The sequence below is a fragment of the Peromyscus californicus genome, unplaced genomic scaffold (genome assembly GCF_007827085.1).
Source record: "Peromyscus californicus insignis strain IS unplaced genomic scaffold, ASM782708v3 Scaffold_22__1_contigs__length_63687245, whole genome shotgun sequence".
In the NCBI taxonomy this organism is placed as follows: Eukaryota; Metazoa; Chordata; class Mammalia; order Rodentia; family Cricetidae; genus Peromyscus; species Peromyscus californicus.
In genome coordinates this window covers 2,375,511-2,392,646 of record NW_026294525.1, presented here as the reverse complement: position 1 = coordinate 2,392,646, position 17,136 = coordinate 2,375,511, and the positions used below count along the sequence as shown (strand labels likewise).

Sequence of the window (17,136 nt, the reverse complement as noted above, 5' to 3'; positions counted from 1 at the left end):
AACATGTCATTTCCTTCCAGGCACTATAAAAACAGCAGCTGGGGGGCTGGCTCCATGCCATCTGTCCCAAGCCTGTTTTCCTTACTAATATTATCTCCACAGAGCTGCTGCTGGCCAAGGTCTCTGGAAACCACGCACCAGAGCCCCCTATCCACACAGACTCTGTTCCAAGACCTCTACGGGCTGCCGAAAGCCACAGATAGCACGAAGCCCTATAATTCGGTGCATTTTCCATCTTAACTAAGCATTTGGCCACAAATTCTCCAGTCTGAGGTATAACAACAAAACCAGTACAAATTTCTTTTTCCTTCTTCACAATCTGATGGATAGAAAAACTGTTCTTTTATAGATCTTAGCAATGTCAGCATGAGCTTCGCCTTTTGTCCCCTAAGTCAAGAACATACACCACCTTTTCACTTAAAGGAACGTCTTCTCAATGGTGCAGCTGAGTTCCTGTCATCACGACTCTTGTACTTTGGGGCCATTATGAAACAAAACAAGGGTCACCTGAAAACGAGCACTGTGGAACCTCCACATGGCTGACAAACTACAGAGGTTAAGTATCCAGGGAGTGGGTGGTGAACACAGCATGGGTCACTGGACAAAGGGCTGGTTAATATCCTGGGTAAAACAGAGTAAGACAGATAGCACAGAATACTCAAAATGGCGAAAGATTTAAAACATAATTATTTATTCTTGAAATTTTTTATCTAATATTTTTGGATCACCAATGGGTAAATGAAGCTATAGATAGCAAATTTATGGGCATACGGGAACTACTGTGTTCATTTTGTGACAATTAACTTATCGAAACAGAGTAACATATGATCTACATGGCAGAGAGCATGTGTGAGTTGTACTCTGTGGTAAATGCTAAATATTACAGCACATGAGAGCATGCCTCCTGGCTCGCTGGGCTCAGGGCATTTCTGAAGCCTGCATATGCCATGTGATGAGACACCCAAGTTCTTAGACACAGCAGGGACACCAGTGTCAAGCTGAAGATTAAGTGCAAAAAAGGCTGTCTTCATCAGCCAATAAATCAAAACAAAACCAAAGTTTCAGTATTTGTTTCTTGGATAACAGACTATCTTGCACTCTCCTCTCTGAGGTGCTACAACATTAATGGCTAACAAAGAATATGAAGAAAAGATACAGACTTGAAAAAAGAAAATAATAGATGGTGAACTTGTGGGCATGGGGACTTGCTGGAAATGGTGGGCATGGACAGGGGAGGGGGAAGAGGCTTGGTACGCTATTGCATGTGCCACAGAACCTGCAGGAACCGAGCTTGTGTCTGACAAGGGAGAGTGGATGTGGGGCAGAACAATGACGAGATAGGTGTTTGAGGACTGCCAGTGAGGAAGGTAATGTGCCGGGAACACAGAACAGTAGTGCCAAGGAACCAAGAGGGCCCTGGGAGAGAGAAGGGGACGGAAGCAGTGTCAGCTACTGCACAAAGCTTAGTCTGAGACACCATGGAGTTGACAGGCAGGGGAAGAGCAGTTCTCTAGTATTTTCTTTAACCATGCAGTTCTCCATATGGTGCTCTGTCATGAACCTCACAGTTCACAAAGTTTGTTGATTTCTCTTAAAGAGCAAGGACCTTGTCTAGCTCCCCAAGAAAGCAGATCCTACTATTCAACATCTTTTGGGAGGAACTTTATGATATGCTTCTTGATTCCTGAGTTCAAACACAACCTATGAAAATGGGAAAGGCCTTTTTTGAGCTTGAGGTCTCTTCTGCTCCCTCCCTGCCCTAATGGTTTCCTCAGAGCATATTTTAGGCCCAGTATCAGAGCCTGGACAACCAACCTGCTGCATGGGAACTCGTGATACTCTCCATGAGTCTGTGTGGAATCCATGTTATCTATACTGACAATCTTGAAAACATGTCCAAGCCTACATTTTAAGACAGAAGTTTTGCTTCCCTTCTTACTGGGGTGAACCTCTAAATTTTAGCAAAACTTGGATCAGGAACAATAGGAGCATTTTCTAAAACCAGGGAAGGAATGGTTTTTAACCAGGTTAGTAGCTTTCTGAACACAGACATATCTCTGTAGTAATACACCTGAGACTTGTGGCTTCTGGGAACCCCCAAGCTCTGGGTCCATAAGTAGAATGTGGAAGTTCTAATAAACAGCTGAACAGACTCAAACCTGGTGCCTCTTCCTGCTCCATGAGAGAAGACCCAGGGCAAAGCACTGACCCTGGATGGAGAAAGGGAAGGAAGCAGGGAACCGGGCTGCCCAGAGCACTCAGTACCTTGCAGGGACAAGCCCCACAGTGCTGTGAGATTGACCTCTGTCTCCAGGGTAAAGACTGGGCAGGAAAAGTTCTTTGTTCTTAAGACACCTAAGGGCTCCTGTCCTCAGCAGGCCTGCTGCCAGGGAGCTAACCAGCCACAGCCCCACCTGCTGGAGGTGTGTTAGAGCTTAACCGACCAGGAAAGGGAAACTGCTTTGACTTCTGCCCTCTGGCTAGCCTGTACCATCTAGATGTAGAGTATGAGAAGGCTGATCTCAGAGCCCGGGCTCATGAATGGAAACCTGATCACAGGGCTAGAGGGGCTCAGTGCATCACAAGAGGACTTTCACTACGGATCCTTCAACTTAAACATTATATATCTAAATTTTAAAACACATACAAAAATCCTAAGGCATACAAAACTCCAAAAGGAATTTCAAAAAATTTAGCGACACCAGAAGCACAGATTCCACATGGTAGGGATATTGGAATTAAAATAAATTGAACTTAAAAAAACTAAGATTAACATGCTAAGAGCTCCAGTGAGGAACGTAGTCAGCATACAAGAACAGATGTGCAGATCAAGTAGGGCAATAGAGTTAAGGAATATCAGGAAATAAAAGCTGGAAATCAAGATACTCAGAACAGAAGATTGAAGAAGTGTGGGAAGACATAAACTGTGTGAATTCAAATGTGTCATGGGAATACCTAGAAACAAGAGAGAATGGAGTAAAAGGTGTAATTTGAACAAAATGACTGAGAATTTCACTAAAGCAATATCAGGAAGCTCAGAGAACTAGTGCAGGATAAACACCAAAAAAACTGCAGCTAGGAATAGCATTTACAAAATGAAAAAAAGTTAGCAAAAGAAAAATTCCCCAAAGAAACCAGAAAGAAAGTGTACTTTACCTGCAAAGAAAAAAAAAGATAGGAATTGGAGTCAATTCTCCAAAACTATGCAAACAAGCAAGGAGACGGTGGAGTGGAACATTTCAGGTATTAAAAGTGGGAGGGGGATGACTACCACTCAGTACCTTGTGAAACTCTCTAAGAAAAAGTAAAACATTCTCAGACAAGAGAGAGAGAGAGAGGAATGAGGAGGAGGATTTTGTTTCCAACAAATCTTTCTCTCTAAATTCCTTTCCTGAAAGAAGTTCTTTCAGCAGGAAGAAAATGGCTTTGAAATTCAGATCCATGTAAAGATGAGCATCAAAGAGAAGAAACTGGAGGCAAAATAAAAGCTCCAATAATTGACGGACCTAACCCCGTTCGCAACAAACGAAGAACAGAAACCCAGCTTTACTTAAAAGAAGAGCAACGAAGCATTTGAACACGTCTGTATAAATGTAAGTGTCTGTGAACTGACTGAAAAGAAAGGGATGGAGGAAGGATAGGGGTTTGTTATTGTGTACTCAGTCTCCATAAGTTAGTTTGCCATTATGTAATTTTTTTTAAATGTTGAATGCCGTTTATTGAAGGAGGGAGGAGGTCTTAAATACAGGCTTACAGCACAATGGGAGAACCCCAGAGGGCAGAAGTTCGCTACTGATGCTTTACAATCTTGCATCTAAGCTGTTAACGCCCATTATGCAGGATACACAGACAAGGAACTTCCCTTAAGCATTCAGGAGGGTGGAACCTGGCAGGGAATTAGCACAGGGAGGATATCAAGGTCAAAATCAGCAAGCAAGGCAACAGTTACCCAAAATGGGGGCCAGGGCCCTATAGTTTGCCATTATGTAAAATTAGTTACAAATGTATAATGAAGACTTTAGGATAAGCATCAAAAGGCCAAAAGGAGTGAAAATTTAAAAATTACAAGTTAAAGCAGATACACTAAGAAATGAGAGAACTTGAATCATGCTCAATTAAAGCCACAAAAGTCAGAAAAAGTACAAAAACAAAAACTGGAACAAATAACAAGTGACAACAAAAAGCTAAATGCATACTATTTACAGGAAACCACATTTAAAACACTCACACATACATGTAAAGAATAAACGGACTGTGAAATATATGTGAAGCTGGCACCAACCACAGCAAAGCAGGGGCAGCTGCGTGCACTTCAGACACAGCAAATTTCAAAGCAAGGAAAGTTGTCAGAGATAATAAAGGTATTAAGTTGATTTTCTAAAAACAAATAACTTTAAATGTGCATGTGTCTCATCGAGCCTCAAACTGTATGAAACAACAAAATGGATGGTGCCACAGAGAAAACAGATAAACTGCCATTATAGCTGGACTCTTCCACATGACACTATCAGAACATCAATATGGACTTGGTTGAACTCAATAATACCATTAATCAACTGGAAATAATTGACCTTTATAGACTGCTTTATGTAACCACAGAATAACACACATTCTTCTCAAACTTGCATGGGACACTGACCAAGACAGACAACAATCAGAACTATAAAACATTCCTTAACCAGCTTAAAAGAATAAAAATCATACAATGCCTACTCATATACCACAATGGGATTAAACTAGTAATCAATAACAGAAATATAACACAGAATAAATAACACACTTTGCAGGAGGAAAAAACTCCTAAGAAATCTTAAAATACCTTTAATTACATGAAAATTAAAACACAATTTATTAAAAGTTATAGAATGCTATGAAAGCCATGCACAGAGGGAAATTAACAGTATTGGATGCAAATATTACAAAAGAATAAAGACCTAGTCAATCCACCTTAGAAACCTGAAAAAGGAAATAAAAAGAGTAGACAAAAAGAAACAAAACCACAACAGAAATCAACAAACTCAAAGGCAGAAAGTCAATGAAGAAAAGCAGTGGAACCAATTTGAAGTGATGAATAAAACTGAAAAGCCATGACCAAGCCAAGAAAAATAACCACAAAAGGAGAGAATATGTGATTAATATAAGAAATCAGGAGGCATTAGCACTACAGAGCCTGTAGATATTAAGAGACTAATGAAAAAATGCTACAAACAACTTTATGATCAATAGTTCTACAGTCCTTGCTAAAAGTCACATAGAAAGAAGTAGGAAATGGAACTGGGCTTTATATCTATTTTTAAAAATTGAATAATTAATAATCTAAAACATAAAGCATCAGATTCATATGGACACTAGAAAGTTCTAGCAAACAGCCAAGGAAAAAACTTATTTAATTCTCTATAATTTCTTTGCTGGACTAGCAACAAAGAGAATGCATAGTAATTCATTCTATGAGGCCAGTATTCACAAAGCCAAAGGCCAGCAGAGGCAGAGACATCACAAGGAAAGAGAATACAGACCAATATCTGTCATGAACATGGATACAAAAGTCCTCAGCAAACATTAATAAATCCAATATAACATTGTACAAAAAGGATGGTACATTATAACCAAGTAGGAATTTTGTAGTTATGCAGCTAGTTTAACATTTGAAAAACAACATAATCCATCATGCCAATGACTTTAAAAGTGAAAAGAAAAATTGTAAGATCACATCAGTGATTGAAAAAAAAATCATTTTCAGAAATCTAACACCCACTCACTTAAAAAACAAAAACAAAAACAAAAGCAAAAAAAAACCTCAGCAAACAGGAATAAAGGGAACCTTCCTTAATTTCATAAATAGCATCTACAAAAACCTACACTCAAATTGGACCTTTCCCATGAAGATCAGGAGAGAGCAAGGCATCCCTTCTTGCCATTCTTTGCTGCATGAAACTAGATGTACCAGGTAATACTATGAAAAAGAAAACAAAGGCGTACAGACTGGACAGTACACAGTATCCAGGGAAGAAGCACTTTGCTAGAGTCTCCTTGTGTAGTGAGAATTTCAGTGGCCTTCCACCGGTAGCCAGTAAGCAGCTGAGGCCTTCAATCCCATATCCACAAATCATTAAAACACACTAACAGCTTGGGTGAGCATGGAGGAAGACAGAATCCAGGAAAGCTTAAAGGAGCCCACAGGCCTGCTGATATCGAGCTCACGCCTAGCGAGTCCAAAGTTGAGGAACCAGCTGAGCCTTACCCAGACATCTGACCTATGACAGAAGAACAGCAGAGATGGGTGTTGGTTGTCATAAGCAATTAGGTTTCTATAATGTCATTATACAGGAAGAGATACCAATACACTTGATTATATCACAGATCAAAGTATAAGTTAAAAATCTAAATTTCCTGAAAGAAAATAGGAGATGATCTTTGCAGCCTTTGGGTCAGCAAAGACTTCTTAGACAATCTGTAGGAAATACTAACCATGAATGTAAAAGTTAATTTTCCTAAAAATTAAAAACTTCTGCTCACTAAAGGATATCATTATAATCCCAAAAAGCAAGCCACAGATTGGTGAAAGTATTTGCAATTTACGTATGTATATGTATACACACACACACACACACACACACACACACACACACACACGGCACATGGCCAGGACATAGAAGACATTTTTCAAAGTTCTACAACTCAATAACAAAAAAATTAAAAGTGGGTCTATGAATATATGAAAAGTGTTTAGTATCACTGTAAAATAAATGCAAATTAAAACAATGCAATACATCTACTTCATTGGCTAAAGTTTAAAAGACTAACAAAATTAATTACAGCCAAGAGTGTGAAGACTGGAATCTCACTCAGAACTGATGGGTGTCACCTTGTATAGCCATTTCCTTGAAGTTGGCTACACAACACCGAGACTGAACGAGCATCCACATTCAGGCAATGAAGAGAAGGCACGCACCCACACCAATGGTGGCACAAGAATGCTCATAGTGGCCTTCTGTGTAATCACCAAAAACGGAGAATGGATGCTAAAAACTTTAAGAATATTGAGTGATTCATGTCACCATGTCTCCCACACGATCTGGAATTTCTAGGGTCAAACAGGGAAGTAAGGCCTGCATACCATAAAAGCAGGGGGATGGTTCTCCACGATGCTGGGGTGGTACTGCTGCTGCTCTCACGTGGCTCTCTAACTGCAGAGCTGAGGAGCTTAGGGCTCCACTTGGGTTCCCAGGTGCAGCGCCCAGCCCGTGTGCAACATTCAACACTTAGCAGAGAAGCTGCTGCTTCTTACAATCAGTGGTCATGAACAGAGACCCACAACTGGACAATGTGAAGAAATGAGACTCTGGAACATGCAGCCCTACATGGGATCTATGTAGAAGGGGAGGCAGAAAGAGTCGAACAGGCAGAGGTGGTGGGTGACTTCAAGGAAGCAGCATCCTCCGGACACAGCAGGGATGATACGTGTACAAACTCACAGAGGTGGTGACAGCATGCACGGGACCCACATAATCTCAAATCAGCCAAAATCCCACACAGAGCAGAAATGGGCATGAAGTCCCAGGCCTAACCAAGAAGCTTTCTGCAATGCTGGGAAAGGGAAAATCCATTCTCTCCAGTGGTGTGCCAGTGGGCATATTAACCACACTTTAGGGCAGGCTCAGGAGTAGTTAGCTGGCCAACACAGAACAGACTCCATGTCTGTCTGTCTGTTTGTTTGATATGTGTGTGTGCTTATTTTGTTTTTGATAATTTTTTAATTTGGATATGTTTGTTTTGGTTTTGGAGGTGTTTTCCTTAGAGAGAGAAAGTACATGATACTAGGAGGGTAGGGAGGTTTGGAGGAGCTGGAAGAGTTGGCAGAGAAGAGAGAAAATGATCAAGTATAGTGTATGAAAAGGCAAAAAAATGGGAAGACCACCCTAACACTAACAGAAGTCAGTATGGCTGCCTTATGAATGCAAATCACGGCAAAAAAAAAATACTTCTTAATAACAAAGCCTCAACTCATTAAGAGGACATAGCAACTCTAAATCAAATAGAATAGTGTAGCTTCTAAACCCAAGAAACTAGCAGAATCACAGGGGAAAAAGGGAAAAGAGGGACATATACCTTCGCACACATCAATAAGTGACAACTGGTCAAGGGGGTGTGGCAGCAGACAGCAAAGGACTTGCCCAACCCAAACCCAACTCCAGTTCACAAAATCAGTCAGGGCCCAGAAAAGAACCGGCTGTAACAGGGCCACAGCACCAGTGGGTTAGTGTCGCAGAGTTCTGGCAACCACACTGTAAGCTTCACTGAGTTATATCATGTGACATTTGTCTGGAGTCAAAGCCAACCATGTACTAGGCACCACAGCTGGCCCTGGACCACAGCAAATCAGTATCAGTGACAAGCAGGTTAACAAAATGCTGTTACACCCAGGCAAGGCTGAAACACATGATCACACAGTCACATGATTCCTTCTCTGAATCAAAGCTTTGCTCATGAAAAGACAGGATGAAACTGAACTTCCTGAGGACTCAGATTTAGCAGATACTGAATACTTTTAAGTCTTCTACGTTTTCCATAACATTTGTTTTTCTACACAGCTGTTTGCAACTCTTACTTCCTTCTGTCCTTTTCTCATTAAGACAGTGTCTTTACACTCTATGGTACTCTTCCTGCGTCCAAATTCTTTTCAAACCTGTCTCCTGCTTGTATTCCGAGTCTTGTCTATGGTGTTTGCATTTGGCTTACACAGAACTGTATCTGTCTATGGGTACACGTGGCTCTCTATATTGTAGTAAGAGCAAATATACTGAATGATAAATAATTTTAAAATTCTAGATTTCTCTTTCTCTCAATAAGTTTACTACCTAATTTCCTCTCCTGGTACTCAAAACTATCATATAATCTTTTTCTCATTTTGATTTTTTTTTTTTTGAGACAGGGTCTCATATAGCCTAGGCTGACCTTGAAATGGCTTTGTAGCTCAGGATAGTCCTCTTGCATCCATCTCTGGAGTGCTGGGATTACAGGTACTGGGCCCAGCTGCATGCACTCTTAAAAACCATAAGACTTCAACAAAATAAAATCTGACCACCTTCTAAATACGATGTAAGACGGTATGAACAGGAGAGGCCCTGCTCACACTGGGAAACTATACCTGAGGAGCTGCTGAGTTGAAAGCCACTTCAGTAACCGTATCTGTATGCCCTGCAAGACGATACAGGAAGCTGCTTGAGCCCATTTCATACACGTACGCCTAGGAGACAAGATAAGCAGATGTTCCAGGCTGACAGGACTGGTGACCATCTCCAAACTCTGGCTCAAGTGTGGTTTGTGGCTGACCCAGGACACGGTGACAGGTGACAAGCCAACACAATGCCAGCCAAGCCACAGAACTGGGCCACAAAGTACATCTTACCTCGAAGGGTACTCACCTCCACGACTCCTGCTCAGCAGTCTGAAGCAAGGACTCATATCTGATGACTGATACGTTGGAAGGTACACAGCCTGTGCTTACCAACTCTACTTTAAAGCCCCATGTTAAAGGAGAAGAGGTCACATTGCCCCTTCCATGAGCCTGAGAAAACTGGGTACATTCAACTCAGGATATGAATAATTTGTGGTTTTCTGCCATTGACTAGAAAGTATCTCTACCAGAATTATTGCATTTCCTACGTTATTAGTCACTTCTCTGCTGGTGTGATAAAACACCATAAGCAAAAGCAACTTAAGGGAGAAAGTTTATTTCAGCTTATGGTTACAGTCCATAATGGAAGGCTCTTTAGAAAATCCAGCTTCACAAATGAGTCTGTCAGATACACTAAGCCTGTAGACTGAAGAGGATGCCCCCAACATTGCAGAGAAACCTTGGGTGACTGTCCAGGCAGCCAGCTGTTTCTGTCATTTCTCACATGTTTTGGAAGTCGCTTGTTTGCACTTCCTGTTTTCTTAGTAAATATTATTTCCTTCTTGGGTCTCTGAGGGAGTTGAAGATTAGATAGTTATAGTTTTCCTTGTTAACAAATTCAGAAAAGAAACTCACTAAAGAGGCATAAAGTGTATAAGTTTGAAAGACATCAAAAGATAGTTTTGTTTATGCAAATTAGGATAGAAGGTAAATTAGATACAATCCTTTGAATTCACAAAAGTAGGATAGATAATGGAATATTTTCTCTGAATTTGTCAAATGCAAATAGACCAGACATTGTCAATGTATTTATTGCTTGTATATATTGTATATAGTTATCATACTTATTGTATATAGTTTTTCTTATATTAGTTATAATTTTTTATTTTTTATTTTAGGCAAAAAAGGGGAAGTATGGTGATATACTGTGTCCCCCAATATATTGTGCACCCTAATAAAGCTTATCTGAGGATCAGAGGAAAAAGCCAGCCACTATATTAAACATAGAAGTCAGGCAATAGTAGCACATGCCTTTAATCCTAGCATTTGGAAGGCAGAGATCCATCCGAATCTCTATGAGTTCAAGGCCACACTGGGAACAGAGCCAGGCACAGTAGCACATGCCTTTAATCCAGCACTAATCATAGAGGTCTGGAGGTCTGTACAGACAAACAGGAAGTGATGTAGCTGGGCAGAGAGAGGAAATGGGATGCAGAATAGAAAGGCATATAGGCATGGGTATACAGGAAGTAGGCCTCTTTGGAAGCTGAGGAGTTGGTGAGGTGAGGTTGGCTGTGGCTTGTCTTGTTCCTCTGATCTCTCGGTTTTCACCCCAATATCTGGCTCTGGGTTCTTTATTAATAAAACTGTTTAGCAATTCGTCTTACAGACCCCCAAAGGGCTCATGACCCACAGGTCTGAAAAAGTAGACAATGGCTACCGCTTTCATTCCGGCTTGGCGAAGGAACAACCAAAGCACCGTACCTCCTCTTTTGGTGACACTGCAGCAGTAGATACTTTAAGTGCCAAACACCCATTTCTGTAAAAGGTCAAAGCACTGTGATATATAATGCCACATATGAAGCCAACCAGTGAACTTCTCAGAACACACTGTTCTTTGCTTATGTTACCTGAATACAAAGTGTCAGTTACAAAGAGCATGCAAGAAATAATGGTAGACGAAATCAGAAGTGTGGTCAATGATGTAGATAAGTCTTCAAAGCTTCGTATTAATCCTTGCAATTGTTTCTGAAAATAAAGTTCCACAGTATTCCAGAGAAGCCAGCAGTTGTCCCAATGAATAAAGTGTCACGCATATTAAAGGTCTTGTCTTTTTGAAGCTATTCAACTTTTTCCTAGGATTTTGTTGACCATCGGTCATCTTAATTTTGCACCTCCTGGAGAAGGAATCGCTGAATGTGCACGCATCTTGCCATCTTGATGCCCTGCTCGTTAATCACGGGGTCTTGTCTTCTCCCATGGAAGCCTGAGCTCCTTTTAGAGATTATGTTGTGGGTCTGAGGTGGAACAAGGAGTGCCGGGGCACTTCTCTATCCCCCACCAGAGCCACATAAGCATCCCTCACTCAGACTCAGGCTCTTGTTTGGGCACCACCATTTTTATGTCTCATGTGACTCCCAAAATGGATTTTTATGAGGACACTTTATAGAAGACAAGCACGAAATTCATTAAATGACCTTTCAGATGACAGGGATTTGAGGCACACAGTGGAGGAAGAAGGGGCCAGCACAGTTTATAGCCAAGGAGCACCAAGACCTCTCCAGGGAGCTGGCCTCCTCTGTGGGCTTAGCCTCCAGCTACGTGGTAGTGTGTTACACAGCCCTGGGACACTTTAAGACCTCTGTGCTCCACATCTGCGGGGGTGCGGATCTGGCATGGAGGAAACGTGTGGAGCACGGGTGGCAACTGCATGGAGGAAGCATGCAGTTCTCTAAGCAACCGCAGGGGGCGACTGCACTGGGAGAAGCATGTAGTTCTCTAAGAAATCCTATGGAGATAAGGGACACCTAATTACACATGAGCTGCACGATCCGGCTGATGTCATCAGCTTGTCCCTCCTGCACCACACATCACAGTCGTTCATGGAGTTCGTATCTAGTGTCCCTGATAACTAATAAATGAAGAAATGAGTGATGAAGATAAGTGTGTATTGTGATTAAGTAAAAATGAGCTTCTCGTGGTCACAGCTTACTGTTGTGGAGTTCGCATGCTGGGTAAGTCTCTTAAAATACTGTCAGGCTTGAAATGGATTTTTACCCCAAAGCTCAATGGCGCTGAAGGTCTGTTTGATAACACTACTTAGAAACCCTACCCTTAGAGAAAGCACACTACATACATGTCTGTCCTCTGCACCACAGCCCATGAGTCTTCCACAAGGACTAAAGGCAACTCCGCAAGGGTAACAGCGGCTGGGATGCCCTTCGAAGCGGCGCACGCACCTGCAAGGGTAGAAAGAAATGGCTGGGCAGAAAATGGCTGCTACATCCTGAGACAAGTTAGAAGACATCACCATGTTATCTCCACAAAATTAACAAGTTAATAGCTAAAAAAAAAAAAAAAAAAAAAAAAAAAAAAAAAAAAAAAAAAAAAAAAAAAAAACCTTTCTTTGATGTCTGTGTGTGGTGTTGAGAATTAAACCCTTGGCTTTTTTGACATGCTAGTCAAACACTTTACCACTGAACTACATCCTTGAGAAAAACTTCACATTGAGAATTATTAAATGGTAGGTAATTAAGTAGACCTTTAAAATAATTTAAACCCTTTTCAAAATCATGAATTCCCAAAGATAACAAAACTAAGAGCAGATGAACATTTATATATGAGAAATATTAAATAAGCAATTTCTACTGATAATAAATTTTTCAATCAAATCTTCTAATATCATAAATTATGAAAAGAAACAACTCATGGCTTGGGGGAGGCGCAGCATTCTAGTAAGAGGGTTGAGTTTCACAACCCCTTATCAAGTGCTATGTAAAACTTGCCCATCGGGGGGAAAGTCAATGCAATTTTATTAAGAGGAAACCTTCAATACCTTTGAGAAACAGCCAGGGTCTCCCTTAGAAAGGCATCGACAAGCATGGCCAACAAGTGGGTGCCCTGGGGCATGTCAAGACTGAGCAGAGTCCCTGAATAGTATGCAAGATCTCACTTAAACCATATGGTGCAGGGTGAGGCTTTTATATTTCTTCTACTGACAAAGAACAAATCAAGCACACTGCTAGTGGTTTCCTTGTGAACATCTGTGTGCTACAAACATGTTAACATTTTTCAATTTTATGACATTATATATACACTGTACAGTGATGACTTATAGTATTGTGATTATCAGAAGATAAAAGTTAGCGCTTAAATAGAAACACCTTCACAGAGGGAGATCGAGCAGCCTAGCGTAAAGTTTCATCAGTGCTACTCCAAGGGAGCTGTGTGAGCTCAGTGCTGGTGTCCAGTGTAAGTAAGACAGATGTGACAGGAAAAGAAAAAAAAACGTATCTGAGGTAGCTGTACTACAGTGTACACGCCATTTCTCACATCTCTGAGAGCCATGTGTGACTGGCCCTTGGAGAACAGAGTAGCACCTATGGTTTTACCATCTCCAAGTGACTGCACTGATTCTGTGTACAAGTTAGTCTTCTCCAGAGCATACCTAGACTAGTCATAGCCTTCTATTATTTGCAACCAGGATCAGGTTGTATTCCCAGCTCAGCTCCAATTCCCCTTGGGGCAGTGCTTTGATGCAGGCTGGCCTTACCTCAGAGTCCTCAGGTCCCACAGTCGAACCCCATCACCAACAGCTGTGGTCAGGAAAAGATTGTACGCCAGAGACTGTTGGGTCGTAAATGATGATCCCTGTCATCAGATGTGGAAAATAAAAAAAAAATCAATAAGAGCTTTTAAAAACATTTTACTTATTTAATTTGGGAGGGGAAGCATGCCACAGTGCATGTATAGACAGACCTCTGACCATCTGCAGGAGCTGGTTCTCTCTTTTCACCATGTGGGGCCTGGGGATCAAACTCACATCATCTTCAGGCTTAACTTCAAGTACCTTTACCTGCTTAGCCATCTAATAGACCCCAAGATGAACTTGTAAAGGCTAATAACACCTAATAATACTGGAACCTAAAGACAGAAGTCAACTAATCTCTCTTAAATTACAGCTATAGAGTGGGATTCTAAACCTCCATGCAGCCATAAATCGCACAGCGACCTATATAGACAAGAGACTGTACAGGGCCTCTGAAGACTGCGGCCTAGTGATGTCGGAGCATCTTAGCCTATGTAAGTGCACTCTGTGACTAACCATGCAATTCTCAGAACACAACCTCAGGTTGAACAACATCAGTTAGCATAACTAGCCAAATACACTCTAATCTTAATAATTAATGTCTGTTTACTCCACACTCAATGCCATTGAGAGTCACAGAACTAGAAAACAGCAACAGACAAAAAAGACTAAGATGATTACACACGAGCATTTCTTTTTCAGTATTGATCATAATCTTTATTCAACAAATTATCTGGAATAAAATGTACTCCCTAATGAGCACTTAGAGTTATTTGCCAGTTATGGAACTCTAAGGTACACTGAATGGGTGCCTTGGTGATGAAACACATGAGATCCTATGTACCTCAGGACCCCACATGTCACTGGGAGTAAGGGCTCTGCAAGTCCAGGCCTTGACATCTTGATGACTCTGATGATCCCCCAGAAGAAAAATGGCTGTGTAAAACAACTGGACACCATCAGAGGAGCTATTTGGCTCAAAATATTCCTTAAATGTACTATAATTCATAAGAATTCCATTCTCTTGCTATGTCAAGATTACTTGAAATATTACGACAAACTCGATATAAGATGGACCTAGAAGTCATTCTTCGTTTACAAGCAGAAAATAAAGGATCACATTATGTTCAGAGATAACAAGCCACACTCTAAGGATTAACTGTGCCAGACAGCATGCTACACACTTACTTCCTTAGCTCTTCATCCTTTTAGCAAACAAACTATTCAGTCCCCATTTATAGTCAGGAAATGTGATACATGGTGATCTGTTCTCTGCCTCATAGCCGAGAAGCTCAAGTTAGGTCAATCCTGAGTTATCTGGAGAATTGCCCAGAACAGAGACAGCAGACTATGGATGGTGCACAGGTTGGCAAAACCTGTCAACAGACTGTTGCTGATTCACAGGTAAAGCCAGTGCTGGGCCAGGCAGGCAGTAGACTCCTGATTCAGTGTGTCGTTAGACAATAGATAAGACCTGGAGATGACGCTTCCTCCCGAGCACACTGAGACAGCAGCCGGCTCTCTAAAGTTGTGTCTGCATCAGCATCAAAGTGGTTCTGAGATTTGGTGACTCTGCTCCAGTATACAGGGCAGGTCTGCAAGCCCATGAAGGTGTGAGGAAGCAGGCCTGGCTTGTTCCCTTCCTGGGTGATGATTCAAGGCATTCCTTTCTCTTAGGAGTCTTCCCATCAAGCGTCTGCCTGAAGCTTGAAGTGTTACTGCATGGCCTCTATGCAGTGTCTGCAGTGTGCTCAGGTGCCTACGCATGTGACCTTGTGGACTGACAATTCTTTGAGAGCCATTGTGCTGTGCTCTTAGATGGTAGGTGTTACATTAGGAAAAATAGTTCTGCTTTTTGTTTTTTGTTTTAAATGGGGAAGTACCTAGTTTAACTTCCCGAAAATAAGCATATGAGGGGGACATGATGGAATGTGAGGCCGAGCATGAGATCACAGAGGCCTGCACCGTGTTTGGTGGCTTGTTTTCTGAAGAAGCCTCTTACATTTTTGTATACTGACACAGGACACAGCAGAGCAGTCAGGCTCACCACAACCATGTGGGTGCTGTGGTCTGTGCTCTCCTTCCAGTTCAAGCACAGAAGCATTTAGGTCATACTTGACCCAAACATCACAGTTCAGTAAGAATAAAGTAGGTCATTTCTCACCCTGTGAAGCTTAGGACCCAGTGTGGCCACTCCAGTCAGTGCCAGCAAAGCTTTGAGTGTCCTATGCACCACCTAGAACAGGGCTGTGAGAATGGTGTCCAGTGGTTAAGCTGGACAGGACAGGCAGGGTTTAATTCACTGTTCTTCTGTATTAACAAGAACGCCTCTGAACTGGGTTGATGGCCAGACTTTTCTACTGCTATGTATCATTAAATGGTTAAATGTTAAACAGTTATTAAATATTATTAAATCATTAAATGATTTACTTTTAGATTGAAAATAATCATACCAGATCTTTCTTCTTTATTTAAAAAACTAAACAGGTGTTCCAGTTTCCTTAATGTTGCTTTGGATAAAACCCTGACAATAGCAACTCAGGGGAAGGAAAGATTTATTTGGCTTACATTTCCAGATCACAGTCCATTGCTGAAAGAAGTCAGGGGGGGACTCACGTGTGAACCTGAAGGCAGGCCTGCTTGTTATTACACACAGCCTTACCTTTGACCAGGGAACTCACTCACTCAGCCAAGAAAGTCAGTAGAAACATGGCAGTGTTTCTTGATGGACTGCAGGCAGTCTCATGCTTAGCCAGCTTGCTTATATAACCCAGGACCACATGCCCGGTGAAGGGTACTACCCACAGCAAGCTGGGCCCTCCCATACCAATTACGAATCAAGACAACCCTCTACAGACATGTCACTGCATCGGGTGTCTACTGCCTGCCTGGGCCAGCACTGGCTTTGCCGTAGAGCACAGGAGTCAGCTGACAGTCGTCCCTAACCTATGCACCACCCATAGTCTGCTGTCCCTATCTCAGCCCCGTCACAAGAACTATGGCAGACTTGTGAGTAGAGGCTGTGTCTTCTGAGGAGGGGCTACACGAAGTGCTTAGCTGCTAAAGGAAGGGTAAGCACCAGGCAGCCAGGTACACCCAGACTGAGTGTGGCCTGGAGGACTTGAGGAAGGACCTACTCAGCTTCTGCTAGACCCTCTTAGCTTGGAGGAAGCAGGCTTGGGGGCCGTGGTGGGGAGGGTGGGCCTATGGCACTACCAAAGTGATAATGGACTAAACATCTGAAAATGTAAGCCACCCCAATTAAATGTTTTTCCTTTACGTAGAAAAATAGAAATGGATTAATTTAAGGTGAAAGAAGCCTGCCATAGGCCATACAGTTGATAATTAATATTAAGCCTCTGAATGATTATTTTATAAGTGACTGAGAGACCACAGGGCTGGGCAAGACCTGAGAAAACTTATGGCTACA

At 41.8% G+C, this 17,136-nt stretch overlaps 1 protein-coding gene across 28 annotated transcripts in view; it reads right to left on the bottom strand.

Annotated features, from left to right (window-relative positions):
• Positions 1 to 17,136, bottom strand: part of Wdr27 (WD repeat domain 27) — a 218,310-nt gene that overhangs the window by 146,110 nt on the left and 55,064 nt on the right. For 24 of the 28 annotated variants that reach the window (XR_008221069.1, XR_008221073.1, XR_008221074.1 and 21 more), the window contains 3 exons: positions 13,671 to 13,768; positions 12,255 to 12,357; positions 9,149 to 9,247 (listed from right to left, as the gene is read on the bottom strand). Coding sequence is in view for 22 of the 28 variants with exons in the window: in XM_052750730.1 (XP_052606690.1) it covers positions 9,149 to 9,247; positions 12,255 to 12,357; positions 13,671 to 13,768 (300 nt within the window). In the remaining 6 variants the exon portion in view is untranslated. Of the gene's footprint in view, positions 1 to 4,805; positions 6,255 to 9,148; positions 9,248 to 9,718; positions 12,358 to 13,670; positions 13,769 to 17,136 lie in introns of those variants that run through there. The other 4 variants (XM_052750744.1, XM_052750747.1, XR_008221075.1 and 1 more) reach the window with 4 other exon arrangements.